This window comes from Calonectris borealis, chromosome 26 (genome assembly GCF_964195595.1).
Source record: "Calonectris borealis chromosome 26, bCalBor7.hap1.2, whole genome shotgun sequence".
In the NCBI taxonomy this organism is placed as follows: Eukaryota; Metazoa; Chordata; class Aves; order Procellariiformes; family Procellariidae; genus Calonectris; species Calonectris borealis.
This window is the reverse complement of record NC_134337.1, coordinates 3,759,916-3,783,797: the sequence shown is the minus strand read 5'-3', so window position 1 is coordinate 3,783,797 and position 23,882 is coordinate 3,759,916. Positions and strand designations below refer to the sequence as shown.

The following is a 23,882-nucleotide window of genomic DNA, read 5'->3' as shown; positions in this document are numbered from 1 at the left end:
AAATGCTAAAATCACTTTTCTGCAGCACGGCAGCAAGTGGTTCATGTAACAACTGTAACAGCTTGGGCAGCCATTGTGCGTAGTATTTACCCAGCAAAGATTTTTGGCTTGCCAAGAAGTAGGACATTTTCATTATGTAAAATTAGAGCAAGAAATCCAGACATTTAAATACAGGTTAAAGTTCAGATTTTCACGTCAAGTAAGATCTGCCTGATGTAAAATACTAAATACACCAGGGATTGCTAAATTTATACCATATGTTCCATTTCTAATAATTCAGTAAGTCAGGTTTTCAAGCTAACACTGAAATATATTGAGCAGTTTTAATGATTTTAAATACCATGTGGCTTTATCAAATGCAAACAGCGTCCCTGGGCTGTGACTACCATTTCAGCAAAGTAGGTTACAGGCAGAATTAACACCTTGAATTAAAAAAAGCCTAAGCTGCACTGCAATTTTATGAGCTCCACATCCCAAATAGCGGCAGGTTTTTTTGGGGGAAAAAAAGCCACTATCTTTTGTAGTTGAGAGGTTTATTCAGATACTGACATGCCAAGAGTCACTTCCCCGTAGCAACGCTGGCCCCGGTGGGTTTGTCCGATTGATTTTTACAAGCTGAAGCATGATTTGTGAAACTGTTGGAGAATGCGTTCCACCCCTGCCCGGTACGTGGTGAAGATGATCAGAAAGAATCCATCCCTGCGTCTGAGTCTGGTTCTGCGTCTGGGAGAAGCAGTGTCTTGAGAATTCCTGAGTAGTAAGGTCCAAACACTTGCCTGTTGTGCTGGATCACGCTGCCAAACCTGCGCCCAACTTCCAGCAGTTCTTCCTGAATGGGATCAAGGCCCTTTGGGAAATCTTTTTGAGAATTCTGTCCATCAGGGGAAATGAAAAGGCAGAGGAAGGAATGAATCCGCTGCTCTGCAGGGAGCAAAAGTATGAAAACAAAAAAAAAAAAAGAAAAGAATTAACCTTTGCACAGAAAGTTAGTTTTGAGACAAAGACTTCCTCACGCAGTCAAGAGCAGATCTGAGGACAGCCGCATTGTGCAGGATGTTATGGACAAGTAACGCTCTAGACCGACTCAGGGACAGAGTGGATTAACGTATTCCTCTTCCAAATACTAAGCAGATGAAAGAGCATCCAGCACAGGAACCGAGGTCGAACTGTGTGACACAAGGAGAGTACTTGAGTATCAGGTGTACTTGCCTTGTTTTCAACGGTGCTTCTAACGATGGCTATAGAGCTGGAGGACTTGAGAATGGTCAAATCCATCAAACCTAATGTTAAAGTGGAGCAGGTCAACAGTAAAGATTTTTCACCCACTCAGAGTTTTTTGTACTGCATTGGAGTGTCAAGCATCTTAGAAGCGTAATGGAAGGTAGAACTTCAGAGCCCGGGATTTATCTTGCCTGCCACAGCAGCGTTTTGAAATCGAAAGCATTCAAGAAGCCTCTCTGAGGAACACAGGGCTGAGATTCAGCTACCCGGCTGCTTCAGATGTTCTTGCACTCGAAGTGAGTACGTGGAAAATGTTGATAGTGGCCAAGAGTGCAGGCAAGACACGGGCTTGATTTTTAGACACGGAGCGGGGAAGGCTGGCTGGTTCTGCAGCTTCTAATGCCACACGATCGGTGAGTCATTGCCATCACACACTGCCCAGCCTGTAGTTTATCGAGGTTTGGTTTAGGCTATTAATTCAGCCTTCTGAATTACATCAAAACAGAATAGCCTGCTCTGACATGGAAAGAATAAACCCAAATAAACAGTGTGGTGGCGTCCACACGGGCTGGGAAGGATACTTAACTAGATGAAGCAGTGGGCAGGAAGAGCCTCACCTTATTTTCATAGCAGATAAAAGCTAGTCTCCCATGTGGAAATAATCTTTCCTGTAGCATACTAGCTGTCTGTGGCACTGCAATCTGATGCGGAGTTAGCGTTCAGAGTACTAATAAAAGGTCAAAATAACCAGCTCTTATCCAAACCATTTGAATAAATATTTTGATGGAGCAGCATTATAGGGCAGCTGGTTAGCTGAATACCAAGCAGTGCACTCTCTAGGGATAAATATTATTTAAAGACCTTAGCATGGTGCTTTACTACAGCCGGTGATTAAGCTCTCACTCTACATCCTAGGCTGGAGATTGCAACGCTACCTAGGAACAGATCTTGCACTTGGGCCTGTTTAGCTTTTAGCAAGGATGGGAGGACTGAAGAGATTTTTCAAAGCAATTACTGTTTGGGAGCGTTTCAGGGTGGAATAGGAAAATCAAGGCAGTTTCTAAACCTAGCTTCCCTGACCCTCCTCTGCTGTGCAGACCATGTGGAGGGGCCAGAGAGTGAACTCGGCTCCCACCCTCAAGCAGTGGTTCTGCTCAATGCAGGGCGTTTGCTTTGCTAGTACCGATCCTAGACCTGTCCTGCACGTGCCAGGGTCATTATCCTAAACCTAAGTTGTGGCCTACGAGTGCTAAGTGGCTTCAAGGTTGAGTTAGACATAAGCTCAGAGACTCACCGATGACACGCCGGACTGCATTGCCCTTGTCCGCGATGCTTTTTATCTGACCTTTCAGGGACGCACATTTGTCAGCGGTAAAAGCAGCGCAACCCAGCTGCGAGAGAGTCCTGCTGACTTCCTGCAGCACTTGGTTGCTGATGTCTTCTAAAGCTTCTTCATACCTAAATCATACAAAGGTACATGCACGCTTGGCCACAACTCACGTTGGCTGGGGAAGGGGTCTTGCAGGCACAGAGCAAGGAGGGAAGTCCCTCCACGTGCCTGTGGAGTGTCATCATAGCCAGCTAGCAGAGGACAACCAACATTCAGCCAGAGCTCGGCGAACTAAGCTTCCCTTCCTGTCTCTTTGGCAAGCACTAGGCTGCCCTGCAGCTGACTCATAGTGATCAGCACTGCTAATTTTCCCCTCTAATTGAGAAGGGACTATTGCTCTGGAGAGTTAACTCCCAGCTAAAAATGCTGGCTGGCTTCCCCCACTCTTTGCAGTAGTCCTGGCTGCTATTTGGATCTCAGATCCTCTTCCACTCCCAGGGGAGGTTCCTGCTGCTCATCCCACAACCAACCAGTGCCTGCACACTCACTCTTCTCCTTCTGGAAAAGAAAACTCAAAGTAACCCACCTGGTACAAGACAGCCCTTCCAAGAGGACCTTTGTTACCCGTTTCAGCCTAGCTACAAACCCAGGTGAGCCACATAAGGTGCTTCCACACATGCCACTGGTCACTAGCAGGACTGCAGCTATGATGGTAAGCTGATTCACCTGCGCTTGTACTTCCTGCAGTCGGGCCTGATCCATAAACAGTGTCTGTGAACAGAAACCAAATCAGCCTGTGGGTGTAGAAACAGCAGCTGTGATACCTCAGCCCGTCTCAAGCTGTGGAGCAGGGCTGTAACATCCCCATGAAGCTGAGTGGAAGGCAGCTGCCTGGCAGCGGGGAGGTTTAGTTTTGTGAAAAATCCAATTTGTTTCACATAGGGGAAAAAACCATGTGCAATGACTCTTGGTGAAGAGGGGACAGAGAGTCTGGCCAGTTTTTTCTACAGAAGATGCAGAACCAGTACACTTGTTCATTTTGTACATCTTCCTGAAAACGCTGTAAAGGTGTCCAAGCACTTCTCCTACCTCAGGGTATTTTTTTTGCCCAGGCTCCCAGCAGAGCAGATTCGCGTATCCTCGATTTAGCACGGACGTGAGACTTGGCACAGTTGTGCTATTGCTGACAGCCCCCGGCGAGTGTGCGGCAGGGGAGCCACTGACTGCAGGGTGGGGTGGCGGCTGCGAAGAGGACGCGGACACTTCTGCTGCTGCTTTGCACAGCCACTCTCTTGTGTGATCCAGGCTATCTGCAATGGGGTAACAAAAATGGATGTTTGCAAGAACAGACCGGTCAGACTAAGTCAGCAGAAAGCAGGTACGCTATACCGCAAGCTGAAGGGGACGTGCATTTGGAAGGCGAAGGCATCGTGCTGGCTCCTGGAACGGTGGGGAATGGCTTACCCCATCACTAACAATCAGTATTAATGTCCTGTTGCCAGGGCACAGGGTTAGGCTACTGAGACTGGTATCCGGAGAACGTTATATTTCATAGAGGATTTCAGTCTCCAAGAAGCACCTTTAATGGAGTCTGATGAAGGAGAGAGGCAGTGGGAGAGAAATCTTCTACAGCCTAGCAAAAGAGATGTCCTCATCAAATGCAGGCTTTCCTCTTTAAATATGCCTCCTAACAACATTTTGCTCATTCCTCTGAGGATCTCAAAAAACTTTAAACTCGTGAGAACTTACAGTTCCTCCTGAGAAAGCTATTAGCTCTGTTTTATGCATGTAGAAACTGAAGCACACCAACTTACTTCTTTTCTACAAGGTATGTTAGTGAAGAGCGTTGAGGAAGGGACCCAGGAGTCCTCCAGCTTTTAGAGGCGTTTCTCTCATCTGTCACTGAGCACATGATGAAAGCACCACCTTTGGAATACTAAAAGTTCCCTTTTAGTGCTTTAATGGCCCCTGTAGAAGTAGCAGTTCTCCTCTCCCTTCCCCTCTGACTTACTAGGCAGCTTATCCAAGAGCTCCTGGAATTTCTTCTGTTCATACTGGACAGTGTGGTCTTGCAAGTGGGTGCGGAGGCTCTGGATGGTAAAATTCAGCATATCCATTTTCATCAGGCCCAACACCCGGAAAATCTCCCTAGGATGAGACACACTGAACTGAAGGTTTAATACTGCAGTAAATGCTGTAATTGGGGCCATTTTAGAATGCTGAGAAAGGGGAATTCAGATCCTCTCACTTGATTCCATTTTCTCACAAAAGGTTGTTCAGTCTAATTGGAGTGGTCCCTAAAAATTACTGGATAAACCAGATTTACTTCACTAAAGACTCTTCTGCTGTCTAATTGCAGCTGGGCGACAGAAATATGTCTACATTGAAAAAAAATAAGGAAGTCAAAGCCCAGAACGCACAAAAGTGTCCTTGGGCCTTAATTCCAAGGCAGTTTCCTCTCAACCCAATGTTTTACGGTTGAAGGTTTGGCCAGTCTGTGTAGACCAAGGCAGAGTCAGCATCACCCACCTGAGAAGTTGAGCTGGGTCTGTGAGGCTTTGCAACGCTCGCACTTCCTCATCTCGAACGGGCGCACACAGCCTTGCCATCGTGCCAAGGACGTACATGGTGAGACCGTGGATATCCAGAGCCCCGTGCTCAGCCTCCTGCCTAATCAACTCCACGTCCAACACCTCTTCAATCTGGCTTCGCAGTTGGTTGTGCCGTGGCAGCAGCAATGATAGCAGGGCCTGCCCAAAGCAGCAGCAGTCTCTTTTTGTTCCAGGAACTCAACAGTTTTCCAGAGTTGCTCAACAGGAATCGAGATTGGCCTTGTACTGAGACTAGGCTAACTACTCAGTACATAAATTCTGGAGTACACAATCGCTTTAAGGGAATGCGCGACTCTAATGACTCACTTCAGGATGTCTGGCTACTGTTTCAAATCTTGCAAAACCTCCTTTACTGTCATGCATGAAAGAGGGAGTTACCTGTCTGGAGCCTAATGGGAAAGCACAGACTGAAAAAGCAAACTATACACTTCATACCCTGCTAAAAGCATACGTCTTTTAGTGCTAAACCACGTTCTTACTCACTTCATTGTACACTTAAATAGTGGATACAGCTCTCATATACCTAAAGAGGTGTCTTTGTATAGAGAACTGCAGTTTTTGTTTGGCAGACACTATACTGGGAATGGCCTATGGCCGTTACTATAGCCAACAGTTCAAACAAAGGCTTTCCATCCTTTTGGTAAAGTATGTGTTTTAAAGACCTGGGACCAGAGAATGAATTTCCTTCTCAGACAGGTTTTAGAAGGTGCAGTTGTGTAATTTATTTCTGCCTAAAAACTAAAGGGAGGCTATTTTCTCCTCCGTCTGACGCATGTTCACATAGGAATACTGTATGTAAGGGGTGAGGTGATGATTCAGAGAAGACTAATTCTAAGGTAACCATCTTCTCCGGTTCAGGAACAACTCACCTCTTTTATCTCCTGCAGCAGCTGGATTGCCCGAGTGTAGTCTGGGGGACTAGCAGAGAGCTGTTCCTCCAGGCTGTCCCAGAAGGCTTTGTGCAACGTCTCCTTCACTTGGTTTTCCAGGCTAAGAAAGAAGAGAGGAGGGGAGGAGTTTTCTATTAACATCAGACAACCTCTCAGTTTGATGGGACCATTCCTCTTGGCTTTCATTGCGGTTCAGGTCTTTGGACATTTTCTTCTCTTAGTTTTTACTGCTGTCTGGCAGCAATGCACCTCACCTGCTCATGGAAATCTCTCTCAACCTTAATTTCCTATTCTTCTAAAGTGGAACGCCTTCCTTTCAACCCTGTTCATAAAATGCAGCACTTAACCGGTCTCAACTGAGGGGTAAAAAGAACATAGCATTTTTCAAGGAAAATCTCCAAGCCCTCAGAGAAGATCAACAGAATGATTTTCTAGCTAGCGCTTGTTTTTGCAATGAGAGAATGTCTGTCACTTAAACAGATCTTTAACTAAAACGTAGGCTCCTCAGAGGAGATCTTTACTGAAAAGTCTGCTTTGTTCCTGTCAGAGTCACAGCTTACGCAGCTGAAGTCTCTAAATCTTTCAGTGTTAGTGAGTCATATCTGACGCTCATCATATTTAAGAACTTCTTAGTAAATCATGAAGCAATGAATAAATAAAACAAGCTCCAACATTTTTTTTATTTCAGGAGCTATCTTATTTTCCTGTAACTTCTACAGTCAGATCCAAACCCACTTCCTTCCCATATTCTCACAGGTTTTCCGTAATGTGACAGAATATGTATATACACCTTTTTGGGGAGAAGCTGGCCGCTTGCAGTTTGAAGTCACTATTGAGTACAATTTCGTGCGCAATGGTCAGTTTGGAAATGTCATCAGTTATTTCCTGTAGCTCGTTCATGGAGAGAGCTTGTGGCTGGCTGGCTGTAGAAAAGCAGAATAAAAAAATGAGAGAAGGAACTTTAACCATAGTCTTCCGAGAGAAGAGGGTTTTAAAAAAAACTTTTTAAAGCTTTTTAAGTGACAAAGTGAAAACGTGCAGACTTGTGTACAGACGATACCCCGCACTTTCTGCTCTGCAAAGGGACCTTCCCCCTCAGCAGCGCTCCCCCCACCCGCCCAGCGGAGCCCGGCGGCGGCCGAAGCCCCGCGGGCCGGTCCCACGAGGGCGCGGGGCTCCCACGGAGCGCGGCTGACACCTAGTGACGGCCGGGAGCGGCGGCCACGCTGGAGAGCACCACTCCTTCATTCAGCAGTGAATTAAATATTCAAATATTAATATTTAACCCCATTTAAATATCGCCGGCAGGGCTGGGGGAGAAGCCCCCACGTACGATGGCCCCGGCACCTCGCCGCTTCCCCGCTCCGATCCCCCTTCCCCGTACCGGGTGGCGGTCCGGGGGCCGGCAGCTCCTCGCCGCGGGGCCTGCCGTCCTCCCGCGGGGGCTGCTCGTCGCCGGGCCGGGGCTTGGGCATGGCGGGGCGGCCGGGCCCGGGGCGGCGTCTCTCCCCTCACGGAACCGCCGTTGGCCCCGCGGCGCGTGCCGGCCCCGGCCCGCCACACCTTCAAACAGGGCCGAGCCACGGCGCGGAGGGCGGGGGGGGGGGGGGGGGGATCGACGCCGCTGCCGTTGCTTCGGGGGGCGTCCCGCGCCCACCCTTAGGGCGGCCGCACCTCGCTAGCGCCAGATAGCCGCCGCCGCTCCGCTGGGCGCCGCGCAGAGCCGCCGCCTCCCGGGTGCTGTCTCGCTGACGGAGCCCGGAGGGCCGAGCACCCCTCCCCGCTGGCGCCGATGGGCCGCCCCGCAACGGGAACGGCCGCAGCCGCGGGGTTCCTGTCCTCCCCCCTCCCTTGCGAATGGAACGCGCCAGGCCCCGGGCCGAGGCGGCGCGGCGGGGCTCTCCCATTGCTAAGCGGGGGGCGGGGAGGGCAGGACGGGACGGCGGGTGTGAAGCGAGGGGCGGTGGCCGGGCGAGGCCTGGCTGTGGGGCGTTTCCACTCGCAGCCGGGGGCCGCTTTGCGAGCCGGGGGCTCTGCGGCCTGCGAGCGGCTGTAGCCTAGTGCCTGCCGACGGCCAGGGTGTCAACCTCGGACCTGCCGGAGGGCAGGAAGGGAAAATGGCGACTCTCTAGTGCCGGAGAGGCTCTGGAGAGCGCTGCTGGGCTTGCAACAGCTGTGGCGTCCCTCCTCCTCGCTTTATTCATCTCTTTTTGTCCATTTTTCTTTCTGGTGGGCCCAGAAAACTGGCTGATTCTGGCCACCTCCCTGTTTGCTATAACCTTCCTTTGACTTTGCGGAGACTGGGATTAAATCCGTGGGACAAACGCCCAGTCTGGGATGAGGCTCCTTGTGTGCCGATGAACAATTTGCCTTTCTTCTCCCTTCCATCATTTATTTCCCTTCCCCATTTCTTTCCTAAGCATCCAGCAACACCCACCAGCTGACACCTGCGCCGTCAGGGACCGGAGCTGGGAGGTTACGGAGCACGGCGGGGCCATGGGGCAGGGGATGGGGGGTCTCGGGGTCTCGCCATCCCCCCCCAGCTCCGCACACGTGGCGACCTGTGCAAGGGACAGGCACGAGAGCCAGCCCGTTCGGGAGCCGGGGCCTTGATCCGCCCCTCGTAAAACAGCCCTGGCACGGCTCTGTCCTCCAAAGTCTGCAAAACGCTTAAGACGTCTGGGTGTTGTGGCTGGAGAAATGCAGAGGATGAAAGGCTCAGGGCTGGCACGGCATGCGGGGAAGGACAACCCCGTTACCACCCCTAATTAGTTACAGCTTCACAGCTGGGCTGCATGAACGGCACTGCGGCGCTCTCAGCCTGCTGCCCTTGCAAAGGAAAGAATCCCAGGTGGGTTTAAAGGTGGTTGGAGCTGCCACCGTTGCCCTGGGTTTGCAGCAAGCTACGAGCGCAATTAATGCAGCTCAGCTGATGAGTTGTAACCGGTTTAGCTGTCATAAATGACAGCATGCCGGAGGGGTAGCCATAGTCTGAAACCACGTCTGTCCCGCTGTACGTCTGCAGCACAAGGCTGTGTTGGAGTGATCTCCTTAAACCGTCGGTGATTTCCTCGAGCCCCCGGGGAGCTGTAAAAATCATCCCATCAAAAAGCAATAAGGGAAAACGGCTCAGCTTGGGCAGCGCTGCAGCGACATCGGACGGCGGCTGGCCTTTGGCTTGGGGGTGGACGCCGCTGAGAAAGGAGCTGGGAAAACCAACTGCCCCGAAGCGCAGACGGCTCTTTCCTCCCGCTCCAAGCACCCCAGGGCCCGTCCGGCGCGCGGGGTTTGCCAGGTCACCCAGCCCTGGGGAGAATTCACCTCCTCCCAAATTGAGGGCTGTGCAGTGTGGCAGCACAGACCGTGACACTGATTTCTGTGCGCTCTGCAGGCAGGGGGACACAGTTTTTGGTGGGTTTTGTTTTTTTTTTTGGTTGAACTGTTTTTCCAAGAGAGAAGGCGTGTCTCGGCGCAGTAGGCTGACCCTGGGCAGAAGCAGGGCTGTCTGTGCCCCGTGCGCAAGCTGACAATTATTGTGTGAAAATTTCCAAAAATATGATATGCGATGTGTCGGAGGGGCAACCAGAGCAGCTCTTGGTGGCTCCTGCATGGAAAACTCAACACCACGGGAAGGCGACGGGGCCCCGTGCACATGGTGCAAAGTTCACATTTGCATGTGCAGGAACGTCTACGTGGTGGGTTCATCCCAAAGAGCTCCTGCACCCATGAACGGGGGCACAAAGAGGCTTTGGAGGGTGGTTGCCCTGCTTAAAGCTGCAGGAAGGGGCAGGCAGGTGGCTTGTGGGCAGGAAAGCAACTGGTCATGAGAAACAAAACCAGTAGAGCTCATCATGGGACCAGTCTGGCCCAAATCCTGTCCAGGAATCCCCCCTGGTGCTCCGTGTTTGGTTTCATGCAATGCCAGACCTGGCTTCTGCCCCTTTCTGATCCTCAGCTTCGTGTGAGGAAGCTGAGGGCGGGGAAATAGCATTTGTAGAGAATAAAACAGCACAGCTCTTGAGGTGACTTCAATTTGCTCTTATCTCTCTCTCTTTCAAAGCAGGACCCACAGCTCCCAGCCTATAAATCCTGATCCCAGAGTAGGCAATTGTATGTATTTAAATATATGTGCGTTTGCCCTGCATTCATTTCCTTTCCCAAGTGACTGGTGACATGAAGAATTGTAATAGCAGAATGTATTTTTAATGCATTTCCTGGCGATTTCTGCAAGGGAATCCAATTCCTGGGTGACTTTCACTTGCCACAAAGGCAGAAGACCTCGGGAGCATTGGTAATAGGCAGGGTGGGTTTTTTAATCTACCTTTTTAATGAGCTTCATCCATCTCTCTGATTAGATTAATCTCATTTATTTTAGCCAAGCCATCTAGTTGAAATCCCAACCGAGGAAATTGGGATTTTGAGTCTTTCAGGGTGAATGCTTGAGTGTCAGGCAGCAAACTCCACAGGGACATTTCCAGTTTGCCCTTTTATCGCCTCGGAAATTTGTAACCCCGACAATCATGTTGTAGAGGGAGCATCCGAGCTGCAAACCCGTCTGCATTTCCGACAGTGTGGACAACGTGCCGCAGAGAGCCCGCGCATCTCTCCCCCCAAAAAAGCAAAACCAGCCTGGCGGGGAGGGCTCAGCTTTCCAAAAAACCTTCCGTCTTCTCGGCAGGAGCAGGACAGAGAAAGCTCCGTGGATGGAGCATCCTCGCCGGCGGGACGGCTCCACTTTTGCAAACCCACGACCCCGCCGGGCGCAGCGAGGCGGCGGCGGGTGGGAAGGGCCCGCTTGTTCAAACAGAAATACCTTCGGCGGCGGCCGCAGCCGATGGAAGGGGAAATGGATTTTTTGTTTAAAAGATGGCGTTGTTTTTTCAAGCCTGACGAATGTGAAAGTCCCCATTTAAAGGAGTCGAACCGGCAGTGAAATTGGTCACTGTTTGCACACCCACGCGCCGACGGAGGCAGCCGAAAGCAAACTTCTGGTGTATCCTGATCCAAATCACCTGGGAGCGCAGCTTAGCGAGCACAGTGCGCCGAGCTGTGAGCAGCCGAGCTGTGAGCAGCCGCGGAAAGCTCTCTTTGCCATAAAGCAAACGCTGTCCCAAAGGGAGAGGCAAAGCCCGGTTGGTGTTACAGCCCCCCGCTCCCAAAAAATGAGGGAATTTGGAGCCTACGAGCTACAGTTTTGGCTCTGTTGGAAATTCTCCTTCTAGGAGGAAGGCAATCAGGGCAGAGGGCAGAAAGTGTTAGCAGGTGTTTTGGGAGGGTGTGGAGGGGAAAGCTGGGGAAGCCAGGAGTTTTCCTCTGCCCCATCAGCCAGGAAAGCTATTTTTGGAGGAGCTCCTGAGGCACCAGACAAGGTCAGGATTGTTTCTGTGCTGGATGCTGGTGCAAATATGTGGACAGGCGGCTGGATCCTGAGGAACTCACAGCTTCCCCGCGGGCGAATGAAGTGGTGGTGTCCACCTTGTCCAGGTGAGAGGGTGACTTGGTGCCAGATCTGCCGTAGCCCCTGATTTTTGGTTTGGGAGTCCTTTGGAGAGGCAAGTGTCCGCTGCGGTGCTGGCTCTGGCGTGGGTGTGCAAGGTGTGTACGTGCCCGTAACACACCACGTGCTTCTCCAACGACTACAGCATCTATTAATTCCCTTCTCCTAAGCTGGTGCGTGACCTTTTCCATGAGACATCCCATATGCATGAGCTGGCTGTTACCACCTCGGTCACGGTGCACGTGTCCGAGCCGTGGGGACTGGCCGCTTCGAGCAAACCATCATCCATCCTGCCCAGCCTGCTGCGGCCAGCGCCCGATCTCGGGGCATTTCAGACCGATCCCGTCATCCGCGTACTTAGGGGATGGGTTGGTCTGGGTAAACTGAGGCTTGGAGGGGTTTGGCTCGTGGTCACGTAGGCAGCCTGGCCGGAGCCCAGGTGTTGTGGCCAGGAGATGTGCACGGAGCCGGGGAGATGCTCCTCGTGCTGTCTCGCCCCGTTGGACACCCCCGGACCCAAAATCAGTTTTGGGCTCCATGTGCAAAGCGCCGGTTCGCTGCCAGTGCTGCTGGCTCTGGGTAATCTTCGTATTTGCTGACTTTACTTAATTATCGCTTGGTGGAGAGTTCAGCTCTGGCGAAGCTGCGGTATGGGGAGGCCCAAACCACACACAGCGCTCGGGGAGGGATTTTGATCCAAAAAAAAAAAAAAAGTTCAAAGGTGTTTTTGGCTTAATGCGGTTTATCTAAATTGCTTTATGTTCGTTAATCTGGATTAACACAAATGCTCTTGGAACGGCTGGCTGGGGAAGGGTTTGCTCAGCTATTCCGACAAGGACAGACTTTTCCAAAAGTGAAAAGTTTGAGCTGGGAAAAAGAAAAAAAAAAAAAAGGCAGGTCCTGTCTGGCGTTGAGTGCGTGTGAGCCCTGCGAACAGAGCCAGGCTGTTCTCATCCCTGCTGCCCAAATCCACGGGATGCCTTCGAGGGTCATCCTGGGCACCCGCATACCCTCATGACTGATCGACTTCCCCCGCTGCCGGCAGAGGATTAATCCCCCCGTTCTCTCCGGGGCGATGTGAACCCCTTTTTCGGCTGGCGTGCCAAAGCGGTTGGCACGATTAGTTGATGAACTTCAAGGTAAATTGGAGGTCAAGCCCAGATTTGAAGGTGGTGGTGGGCGCGAGCGTGACCCAGGAGCCATGTGATGTGGGCGACGTCCTGGGGCAGCAGGGGATCTCCCCGTCCTCTCCTTTCCCCAGGGCTGGGATTAGGAGAGATTTTACAGCTGGGTGGCCGGCCTCATATTAAGATTTGGTTTGCAATGGCTCAGCCCCCCGGCCCCTTGTCAGGGAGGACCTTTTAGGTCTTTTATGGCCATTTTGCATGTCAGCAGGGCAGTTCCTGTCCTGGTCCCTGGGGGGGATCACCCCCTTGCATCTGTAGGGACTTCCCACCTTGAAAACAGGCAGAGAAACACCCAGTGTGGAAATTGGGACTCATGGAAGAGGATCGCAAAGCCCAGCGCTTTGGAGAGGGTTATCTCATGCTTGCGCATTTGCCTGGCATCTGGGTGCACTTTCTTGCCCTACAAAAGGCTTCTTGTGCAGCCTCAGGCAGGTCCTTGCACCTTGGAGCTCCGTTCCTCCCTTGCAGGGGGGAGAGCAACCCTTTCCACCAGATCAAGGATGCCCGGGTGCCGCGGGGAGGGAGCCGGAGACCCATCGGGGACCGATGGATCAGCTCCACGAAGGACCCAGCTCCAGCTCTCAGCAGCCGCAAGCGGCAGCAGGAAAGCGAAGCGCTCCTTGCTGAGCTGAAATGGAAGTTGTAAGCGGGACCTGGGCGCTGCCCAAAAACCAGGGGACTCCCTCCTCCCCCTGCCCCAGCGCAAACAGCAGATTAACAATTTATTTGGCGTGTTGCGGCTGGTTAGTTTCTTCACCCGCTCCCCTGATCAGAGGGAATAAATGTTGCAGTGTGCAATAATGTTCATTTCAGGTGAGGGTAAATATAGAAAGGAAAACCTGCTGAGAGCAAGCCATTTATTTCTGCGTTTGGAAGCCTCTGCTCATAAACAGTCAGTCATACCCATTTGGAAAATCCCAGCGTGGTTTTTTTGGCCATCCTAGAAGAACGTTTACTTTCCTGTAGGTTAAGAAGTTCGTTTTAAATTAAAAAAAATAATAATGGCATCTCACTTCCAGCTGCCCTCGGGTGTTTAGGGCTTGTTGACACACTAAGGCCGCTCTGTTCTCGTACAAAACCGCTCTGGTGCAGGATCACGGAGAAGATCCTGCAGGGCTTTCCCGGCTGGCGGTGCTGGGGGAACCTTGTTCTTTGGGTTCCTCTTGTTCCCCTGCTTGTGCCTGGGCTTGGGATTTTATCCGACCTTTCGGGGTTAAACCACCCAGCTTTTGGGGGTGCCGGTGGGCGAGGATGCAGGGAGGCGCTTGGGGGGATCTCGAGAGCCCCGTGGCTCGGGAGCCGTGCTGGGGAGGCTGGGGCGGAGGGGTGAACCCGCCGCGCTGAGCTCACGCCGGACCAGAAAACCTCCGAGGGTTTTCGGGAGAGCGTGCCAAAGACAACAGGAGGGTGCGGGCTGCAGGAGCATCCATCAAACAAGCCAACAGCCAGGGTAAGCCCGTGCCCTGCTGCTGCAGCATAGGAGAGCCACCCCAAAACAGCATCGTAGGAGGGGGTTGAGGAAGGTGGGGACCCCCAGCCAGGCTCTGCATCCCTCCTCTATCCCGAAAGCGGCACCGAGGAACCGTGCGGGAGAGAGCGAAGCGGCCAGCTTGAATTGGACGGCTGCCCCGCGTCGGCTCTCCGTGGCTGGCACCGGCCGAGTGGGAGCCAGCTCCCGGCTCTGAAGTTCTCTGCAGTCAATAAGGGTCTCTCCGTGTTTTCCGACAGGCTTTGGATTTGGCTCGGGTTTGCCTTGGTTTCCGAAGGCAAGAGGCAGTTAAGTCTTTTGGAAGAATGAATTAATTAGCAAATGCCTTTGGTCAGGTCAGCGCCCTCAGTAGTGTGCTTCATCCTTTACAGCAATGCCTCTGCACCCAGGTAAGCCGCTCCGAAAGGCTTATATTACCCTTAGTATTTTAAGAGCTATACATACATCATCCCGGAGGAACCCTTTTCAAAAAAAAAAAAAAAAAAAAAAAAAAATGCCTCCCCCAAACGCCGTGTTGACTCTAACGGTGGCATTTTGTGTAAGCAACAAAATATTGACGCAGTTGGCTGGGGTCTGGCTGGGGCTTCTGGAAATAAACTGCTGCCTTGTTAAATTGTAGATGGAAATGCAAGTGGGAAAATGACTGACATCTTACACAGGGCGGGCAAATAAAATCGCTGCTTTACTACAGCGTGAAAAAACTCAGGAATTAATAGGTCTCCTTCTGCTCGGGGGTGTTGGATTTATCCCCGAGTAAGATTCATAAACTATTTTAAGGAGAGAAGTGCTACTTTTAAACACACGCGTCTGGGTCCTGGAGTTAAAGTGGTGTCGCTGGTGCTGAGTTAACCCTTGCCTCCCCTGCCGGAGGAACGGCAGGCGGAGCAGGCAGCCCCGTTCTTGGCAGATAGCGCTCTCGCCGAATATATAGACATATCAACACCTGATAAATGCTCCGCGTTTATTTTTTGAAGGGTATTAAGTACCATGTGTTCCAACAGCTTATGTCAGAAATGCATTTCAGGCCTCAACCTGAACTCTGAGCTTGATTTTACCTGTGTGGGACATAAAATGCATTTAAAACAAAACACCTGCTCCAAAGCCAAGCCTGGGATGAAGTTGAAGCAGATGCACGGAGCGTGGCTGAATCTGTCTGGGGTGTGATCCAGCGCACCCCGAAAGACTCCTGTTGACTTCAGTAGCTGCAAGAGCTATTATTGGGGTGTCTTCTATGGGAAATACAATTAACAGAGCTTTAAAGAGCAATATATCGCTTTCCTTTCTACCCAAAGCCCTTCCTTTTCCACCCCCATCCTGACGATCTGCCAGCTGACGTTCACATGCTCATGGAAAAGCAGGACGAGATAAAAGCCGTATGGAGCGTGCAGCGAGTCTGCCGGTGGCACAGGGTCCGACTCACCAGCAACGACACCGGTGTAATTATATACGCTCCAGTATGATTTCCCAGTAATTATTCTGGAATAAAAGCCTGCCTATTTCTGTAAGAGCTTATGTCACTTGGAAAGCTGTTATAAATTCAGCTGGAAAAAGGGACCCTTATTCTGGGGTAAGCGTGGTTAGTGGTTGGCTGGGAACGGGGCTATTCCTGGCGCTGCCATCGACCTTCCCGGTGACGCCGGGTAAGTCACCTCACCTCAGCGTGTGTCACCTTCTCCTGCTGCAAACCGGGAATTACAAACAAGGGCTTTCTCCACACGCAGCGTTTTGGGAAGCTCCGTGACGCTGGAAAAAAGGTGTCACAGGGTGACAGGCAGTCATTTAGTGGGACTCGGTGCTTTTTTACCCCCCTCGGAGGCATCTTGATAAAATTGCAGGTTGGGGAAATGAGGGATGTAGCCGGGAGCTGGCGATGGGGACTGGCTGAGTCGCCGGAGCCTGGGCCGTTGGCGGATTACTGGGAATACAGTGTTTTCCTCTCCGATTTTAAAAATAGTCTATTCTGTTCTGAGTTCTAGACCACACCCCTCGCTAGGGCATCGAAACGTCTCGGCTGTTGTTTTCTCGAGCCAGCTCCTTCCCGCGTGCGGCGTGGGGGTACGGTGCCAGCATCGATCACCCAACTGCGGGTGCTCGGGATGCAGCGCAGAGGTCGGGTCCTGCCCTGCGCTGCCAGTGCTGTGCCCTTGGTCCTCAGGGACCGGAGCGGAAGGGAAATCTCCCGATTCGCAGCATTTTGGCCTCTTTTTCCTCCAGTATCCCTGCCTGATTCAATAGCCGGTTCTGTGATCCCTAAGGTCCTTTACGGGAGTTTTGCTTCTGCCTTGTTACTTCGCAGCAGCTTCTTGCGCAGCCTCAGAAACCCCTTTTGGCTCCAGCATCGTGCAAATACGCACGGTCAGAGCTGAAGATGTGGCTCGTTCAGAGCATATGGCATTAAATTCATGCTAGAGATGGGGAGGTCTAGTATCAAAGTTTTTTTTCATTTGCACAGGTAGTGCAGGGTGGCTCACGAGCCAGAATTTGTCCGCTTTGCCGAAGCGGGTGCTGCCCTGGAGCGAAGGGACCAACGTGCTGATGCCGAGAGGCGAAAGGAGAGTCTGCCCCGGCGCGTTCCCGCGACCTCCGTCCCTGCGCGAGCACCGGAGCGGGGCTCACCGCCGCTCTGAATTGGGCTCCAGCCAAGGAGGCAGAGGGGAAAAAGCTTTTTACAGCCCATTAGTGCTCCCCAGAGCCGTTCAGCCCCTCTTGTAATAAAAGTGGTGGAAGCCACAGAAACATTAAGGCTGGTCTGCGGAAGATGCTGGTCTGCAGAAGATGCCAGCCCACCTCCTGGCTCCATGTCCCTTCCCAGTGACTTTACCGGAGCCACTGACCCTCCCGGCAGCCCCGGCTGCTGGAAGTCCCTCCGGGAACCCAATAACAAGCTGGTGAGGGCTGGTCCCCCGTCCGACCCGAGCTCCCCCGGCAAAATGTGCATGGGGAGGATTCCAAGTGCAAATGTGTGTGTGCTAATGGGAAATGAATTGCCTCTTGCCCCGAAGCCTTGCAGCTTGAGGAAAACAACGCAGGGTCTAGGAATGACCTCATATCGCCTCCCGGGGAATGTTTTGCCAGATGAAGGGGGGAGAGGCAGCATCAAGACAGCACAATGTATGTATCTCTCTCCCTGTGTAAACATCCCCGTAGCTGCAGAAACCTCTTAAAACCCCGAATGAGAGGAGAACAGCTGCTTTGATCTGTGGATGTGGTTGTTATTTTCTAAGTGCGGATCTGTTCTTTTTTTAATTTTGCTTCAAATTAAAAAAATGCCTGTTGTGATCTTTTGCTTTTATTTCTTGGCTAGGGACCGGAGCAGGGTGCAGTAAATTTTCATTACTCCCCATGTAACCGTTTCAGCATGGTCGACAATTCCTCGCCGGCTCTTCAGCGCCGCAGCACAATGGACCAAATCTTCTGGCCCTACGTGAAGCCAAAGCAAATGGATTTTGCCCAGAAGTGCACGACGGGGAGTGGAGGCAGCGGGGAGGAGAGTCCTGCCACCTCCTCCCCTGCCCGAAACACACACACAGACACGCACACACACACACACACGCGTGTGCGCACACGGCTCGGGCTGGCAGGGTTGTCCCGATGCCTTTGAAGGGCTCCGGAGAGGGCTCCCGGGGACGGATCCGTGCCAGCCCCGCGCCGCGGCAGCAGGAGCTGGTAAGGAGCCATCGGGGCCGAAGCGCCGGGCTGTCTTGCAGGCGATTTAAGTGTGATTCATGGCCCTCCCTCCAGACTCCCTGTGTGATCTCGGGAATCTCCATCTGCCTGACTTTCCCCATCTGCGCGCCGGGCAGGGGGACGGCCCTGCGCTCGGAGGGACGCCGCGGCGTGCGCAGCCCTGGGACCTCCATCGGCCCTGCTTCTGCTCAACCAGGCGGCAGGCTTTTGGAAGAAAGCAAGATTATATATTTTTTTAGGGAGTTTCTGAACATCAGCAGCTCACCCCAACCCCGCTGCTTTGCCGTGGTGCTTTGCAACCCCGTTGGAGGAGCGAGATACGGGGCTCAGCCCCTTCGCTCCCCGTGGCATGAGTGATGCCGCCGACAGCCGAGGACCTGCCTTCAAAGGCGAGATCCAGTGCAAGGCACTGGTTTAACTGGGAGCATTTGACCGGAGACCCATCCCCGCCGAGGCGGTCCGGGCGTGAGCGAGGAGTTTGCTGATCCCCCTGTGCCGTCACGTGGCTGCCCGGTGTTTTGGCATTTTGATTACATACGATACTGTGTATTTAAGGCTGGTTTATGGGTGTTTATACTAATGCGTAAACCTGTAATTTAGAAGCTCGGTTATAAATCAACATCGCTGAAGGTCTTGTCCCTCGTGCCTTGAGATCGGTCTCCAGATTTAGTAGACAGGTTAGAAAGAAAAAAAAAAAAAGGAGGACTGTTTAGTTTTCCTCTGGATGTGATGATAAAGGATCACGGGATGGGAAGCGAGCGTGTCCCACTCCGAGGGGCGGCGGCCGGACGCAGGGATCCGCCGGCGTAAGCGAGCGGTGGGTTTCCATTTTGACTCTGCTCTCACGACAGCTGTAAGAGACTCGTGTTTACATGGCAAATCCCAGCCTGGAAAGAAAAGCGGTGCCCCGGCTGCCGAGCCGATGCTCCCACTAGCAACGTTCTTGGGTTGTGCCAGGACGTGGGCTGCAAGGACCAGAGCCCCTTCCCACCTGGCACTGCACGCGAGGAGGAGCAGCCTTCGTCCCCAACAGCTCCTGGCACAGACTGGGGCTGGCAGGAGAGCCAGGAGCCGCCTCCAGCAGCAGTGCCGAGCGGGATAGCACGTTCCCACTGGTGGGTCATGGTCCTCTCCTGATACATCCTAACGATGACGCCTCTGCATTCATATTTCTATATATAAAATTCTTTTACAGCTTTAATAATAATTTCTGCACCTTTGTCCCTTCCCAGGCTGCCCTGGAGCCCGGCTGTGCCAGGGATGGTTTTGCATTACTGGTTTGATTCAATACAGCGTAGCGAGATGTGCTGTGAGTTATTGGGGCTGGTCATGTCGGTGCAAGTGCTCTTCCACCGGATTTCTTGTCCAACTGGCTATGGCAGAGCCAGTTGTCCCTGTTGAGAAACCCTTAGAACTATGGTGGGCTGGAAGCTGCCCTGCCCTGAGCTGCCAGCCCAGGCAGACGAGAGCCACGCAGGCTCCCCTGGCGCCGGGTTCACCTGCAGCCGCCATGCAAACGTGAATTTGAACGTTGGAGATTTGTGTTGGGTGTAATGGCCAGGTCTGTGCATCTGTCCTTCAGCTGAGGCTGGTCTCCCGCTCCCCCGGGAGGCCCTTGGCCTCTGCCTTTGGAAAGTCCCGGCGTGCAGATGAGCTCCTGGTTTCCGAACGTGCTGCTCTCCTGGGCTGGCTGCGCTGCATCCGTCCTGCGTAAAGCAGACCTGCTTTTGCAAACCTCCTCCCTCAGGGAAGGTCCCTGTCCCATGAAGGCAGCCCAGGGGTTCCACATTTTTGTAGGGGAAGCATAACTAGACCCAGGGACTCCTCAGCACCCTCCCGTCCAGCTGCGGTCCCTCCCCTTCTCTCCGCAGCGAGACGGCAGCGGGTGCCTTGGCTTAGCTGGACGTTTTCCATCGCCTCCGGCTCTCTTTATTGTATCTTCAGGGATTATTAGGACAAAAGGGGATACGAGAGGCTGCAGGGGCTGCACGGCGGGCTGGGAGGACCCCGTGGGCAGGAGGACTGCGGGGGCCGTGGGGCCCCGCGTCCCTGGACAGGTGGAATCACCGCACACCTTCCTCCCGGCCCCGCTCCCGGCTCCCAGCCTTATCTCCCGCTGCAATTTCCCGGCTGGCGATGCCTCCCCTGACTCAGGGAGCAGAAGCACCCTGGAAGAGAGATGGTGCCAGCAGCTCCCAGTGCAGGGGTGGTCACGGGGTGTGGCAGAGGGTCCCCCTGCACCCCTGGGATGCCGGCTGCAGGGGGCCAGGCTGCGAGAGGCTCCTGCAAGCAAAGAAAAACCCCCTGAATATTTCAGAAAGGTCTTTTTCTTCCCCCCTCCACCCTTATTTCCAGTCCCCCCTCCCCACCTCGCCCTTGCAAACAGCAGAGCTGCTCTCCGGTCCTGCTTTCCACCGGCCCAGCACCCCAAGACGCTCCCGGAGCCGCCGAGCCCAGCCAGGTCGTGCCATCTGCAAACTCCTTTTTTTTTTTTTTTCCCCCTTATATATATTTTTTTTCCTTCCCCTTTTCTTTTTCACCCATTGCCTTTTCCCATGCCACACGCCTCCCTCTGCCCCCCCCTCCCCTCCCCTTCCCCTTGCCACCACCCGGAGCCTTCGGCTGGCCGAGGGGCTGCGAGGTGCGGGGTGGGTCTGGGGGTTGCGGGGGGCTTTGCATTGATGCATTGATCGCCCATGGTCTCCGCCTGACCTCCCTGCTCCCAGGGAAGCAGTCTCCATGGCTACTGGCCCTTCTCCTCCAGCGCAGACTGTAAATTCCTGCAGGCAAAGCCCAGCCTTGGGGGTGCGAGGGGGGGAGCCGGGAAGGAGTAACCAAAGCCAAATAGAAAGAAAGAAAGGCTGGGAGAAAAAGGGCGTTGCTTGGATGGGGCTCTCCTTTCCACTCCCCTTTCTCAGGTCCCCAGCACCAGGGCAAGGCGCCTGCTTCCCCCCTCCAGCGCTCCTGCTCCTGCTGCTGCTGCTCTCTTGCAAAACTGGAATTGGCTGGGATTATTTAAGGAAAAAAAAAAAAAAGAAGGGATCAGAGCAGCCGCCAGAGAGAGGGCGATAGAGTCCACTTTCCTCCAACTGCCCTGGGTCTCCTTCCCTCACTCTCTCCTCTTCAGCAACACCAAGAGCCCCAAACTGAACCCAGAGCAGCTTTTTCCATCAGTTCAGTTCCCTTCCCTCCCTCTGTCTCACACACGGCAAGAAGAGAGCCCCTTCCTCCTCTTGATTTCCCTTCGCATGCTCAGCCTCTTGTTTCCTTTAAAGCACTAGAAATCCCCCCTTCTTGCCCCCGCTCCTCCATGCAGACTGGGATTGCAATGGGAGCTTTGCAGATTGCTGGATTTTCCATCCTTTTCTTTCTCCTCCACTCTGGAAACACGCTGGCGAATAAAGCCAGTCAAGGTAAGAGAAAATCTTCCCAGCTCGAAGGTTTGCTGTTTGATGTGTGTATTGGGCAGCCGGACCTCCTCTTTAGATCTGGGATTTTATATGCAGGCTGGAGAAATTAGCAGCAATAACAACAAATAGTGGAGGGGATTTTAAATGTTGCTTGCAGATATTCTTGCCTGCTGCCTTTGATTGGGGTTGGTTTTTTGTAAACTCTTTACTGAGTTGCATTTCTTACACTTTTTTTTTTTTTTTTTGGTTCGGACTCTTTATCTCGAGGCAGGGGGTGCAGAGGCAGAAAATGAGGGTGGGCAAACAAGTCTGCACCCATCGCAGGGAAAATGTGGCGGTTTGGGGGGGCTTCTCTGGTTTTCGGGTTTCGGTGCCTGTGAGATGGGGCTAACGGCAGGGCGGTGCGGGCGAGGAGGGCTCCTTTCGGGCTGGGTTGGAGGGACGGGGCGGCGGAGCGGGTGTCGGCAACGCTGGGAGGTGGCATCTGCGTTTGTGTGTTTTACATAGGCGCGGGCTGAATCTCAACTGTTGTGCTATAGGGGTGTGGGCTGCAGAAAACTTCGGGTAGCTGAACACAGCAAAGCCTGAAAAATACGGGAGCTCTTTCCCTATCTCTAGAACAGAGAGGTATGTCCCATCGTTATCAACTTCAGGCTTTTCTGTTTCACCGCTCCCGTATTGAGCCGGAGTTTCTCCTTCACAAACGTACACATGTAGCTTTATGTATGGTCTATCTATACCTTAGGTTTTCTATAGCACCTCTATATTTAGCTCGGATTTTGCTCTATACACGCACGCGGGAGTGCGTGCGCACACACAAACACACACAGCCCTATGTGCATGATCCTGTTGGCTGGCTCCAAGGGGTTTTTTCTCCTTAATTCACCACTATCTCTACGATCTGTTGGTTTTTCTTGTTTTTTCCATGGCACTTAACAGTATGTAAGATTTATCAAAACCAGCTTTGACTCTTGCTATTGTAGTAGCTGCGTGTTTACGCGTAGGGCGAGATTAAATAGAGTGTGAATGAAATATAGGAGCGCAGGATATAATTAAAGATCTCTTGTAAGCATTAGTGATAGGCGTATTCCAGCCATGCGCATGGTCGCCCCGAGCCCTGTCACCGACAAAGTTAGAAGGAATTTCAAGGCTATTGTCTTATCTGGCTTAAAGTGTTTTTAAAACAATAGGCGACTTTTCGGGAGGGCAGTCTGGGCAAGCACGGGGCAGATTTTCCAGGGCAAAGGTTTGGTAAGAAGGCGTCCAGTTTCATGTAAAGCTTTATGATTTAGGCTTAGAAAGGAATGCTTAGGTTTTTATCCCCCCTCAAATTATCTTGAGTGTATGCATTGCTTTCATTTCTTATCATAATATTTATTTATTAAGGCCTTTTGGTTTCCAGTTCCATTTAAGCCTGAGCCAGAATTGCATTAAAATAGCAAAGTAAAATTCCATCGTGCAGAGACTTGACAGATCCCTTCGGGGAAGGAGAGGGGTGGAGTGGGGGTGGAGAGAGGTGAGCTCAATCCTGCGCCGGGGTAAATCGCCCGCCGTACGCCCGGGACGGTGCTGGCTCCTCCCGGCCCCCGGCGAAGGCACCGAGCAGACCCAGGGGGTCCGGCCGCCCTGCAGCCGGGGGGGGTTTGGGATGGAGACTTAATCCCCAAAGCCGCTGCCAGGGGGTCCCACGGGGTGGTGAGGGGGAGGCGGGTGCGGAGGGGAGAAGGTTGGTGCCCGCGGGGATGCTGGGGGCCGCGAGGGCTCTGGGCAGGGGTGGACCCGGTCCTTTTTGGGTGAGGCTGAACTCACGGACCCGGCATCAGCGATGGCAAATAAAACCCTGCTTTTCCTTAGGAACCCACTATCGCCTGGTTTTCTGCACGCACGAGCGTCGCTGAGCTCTTCGAAGCCACCCCGTGCCCCTGGGGCATGGTTTAGTAGAATATTTCTGAAAAGCATCGGGCATCCCCCCCGCATCTGTGGGGTGATGCCCCAAGGATGGGGGTACACATCACCCCTCCGCCCTCACCGAAGCCTTTGCCCTTTCGGGGGACAGCCATCCTCGCCAGGTGACTGTCACGGGCTGGGGACGGTTCTGTTCCCGTCGGATGGGCTTGTTTTGCTGTGATAACATCGCACCGTGGGTAGGGCTCGCTGGCTCGTTTCTCGCACTGAATTACCCCGGAAAGTTTAGTCTGCAGGGAAGGAAGGATTTAGCAGAGCCGTCCGCCGGGCCTGGAGGGTGTCTGGCTGTCTGCGGGGTTTATTGGGTCAGTTTAGGGCTGGGAGAGCTTTCAAGAGGAGAACTGACAATATAAATCCAAATAACCCCATGCACGCTCAGCTGGGATGAAGTCTCCCTGCGGTCCCCATGCCAAGCTGCCCAAACGGCCCCAAGCTGCTGCCGTACCCGCAGCTCCCCTGTTTTTTGGACAGATGAAGCCAGCCCCAGTCCCATCCCGTCCTCCATCGGTCCGTCTCGCAGCCTGCCAGGCAGAAGAACCTCTCCTCAGCTCCCACGCAGCGGAGCAGTGCCCTTGCCCGTCGTCTGCCGGCATC

General features: G+C 53.0%; 3 protein-coding genes across 6 annotated transcripts in view; 2 read left to right on the top strand and 1 right to left on the bottom strand.

Moving 5' to 3' along the window:
- ANKS1A (ankyrin repeat and sterile alpha motif domain containing 1A) overlaps positions 1-634 on the top strand; it is a 110,275-nt gene extending 109,641 nt beyond the window's left edge. For all 4 annotated transcript variants that reach the window (XM_075174075.1, XM_075174070.1, XM_075174076.1 and 1 more), the window contains one exon: positions 574-634. In XM_075174075.1, the coding sequence (XP_075030176.1) occupies positions 574-619 (46 nt within the window). In that variant the 3' untranslated portion in view covers positions 620-634. The remainder of the gene's footprint in view (positions 1-573) is intronic.
- Positions 476-7,528, bottom strand: TCP11 (t-complex 11). Its single transcript, XM_075173976.1, has 9 exons — positions 7,438-7,528; positions 6,844-6,976; positions 6,033-6,153; positions 5,081-5,301; positions 4,563-4,699; positions 3,641-3,861; positions 3,138-3,322; positions 2,516-2,679; positions 476-921 (listed from the first exon to the last, which is right to left on the bottom strand). The coding sequence occupies exons 1-9, from the start codon at positions 7,526-7,528 to the stop codon at positions 683-685; spliced, it is 1,512 nt and encodes a 503-aa protein (XP_075030077.1). The 3' UTR covers positions 476-682.
- A 13,695-nt stretch (positions 7,529-21,223) lies between these two features.
- Positions 21,224-23,882, top strand: part of SCUBE3 (signal peptide, CUB domain and EGF like domain containing 3) — a 35,740-nt gene continuing 33,081 nt past the window's right edge. Inside the window, exon 1 of the mRNA XM_075174311.1 lies at positions 21,224-21,326. Coding sequence (XP_075030412.1) covers positions 21,224-21,326 — 103 coding nt within the window. The remainder of the gene's footprint in view (positions 21,327-23,882) is intronic.

Excerpts from the sequence above, each read along its gene's own strand:
- TCP11 (XM_075173976.1), bottom strand. The coding sequence starts at position 7,528 with ATGCCCAAGCCCCGGCCCGGCGACGAGCAGCCCCCGCGGGAGGACGGC. Across the intron at positions 2,680-3,137 it reads GAAGGGCTGTCTTGTACCAG|GTATGAAGAAGCTTTAGAAG; the intron begins GTGGGTTACTTT and ends TGTATGATTTAG. Across the intron at positions 922-2,515 it reads TGCAGTCCGGCGTGTCATCG|AGCAGCGGATTCATTCCTTC; the intron begins GTGAGTCTCTGA and ends TGCTCCCTGCAG.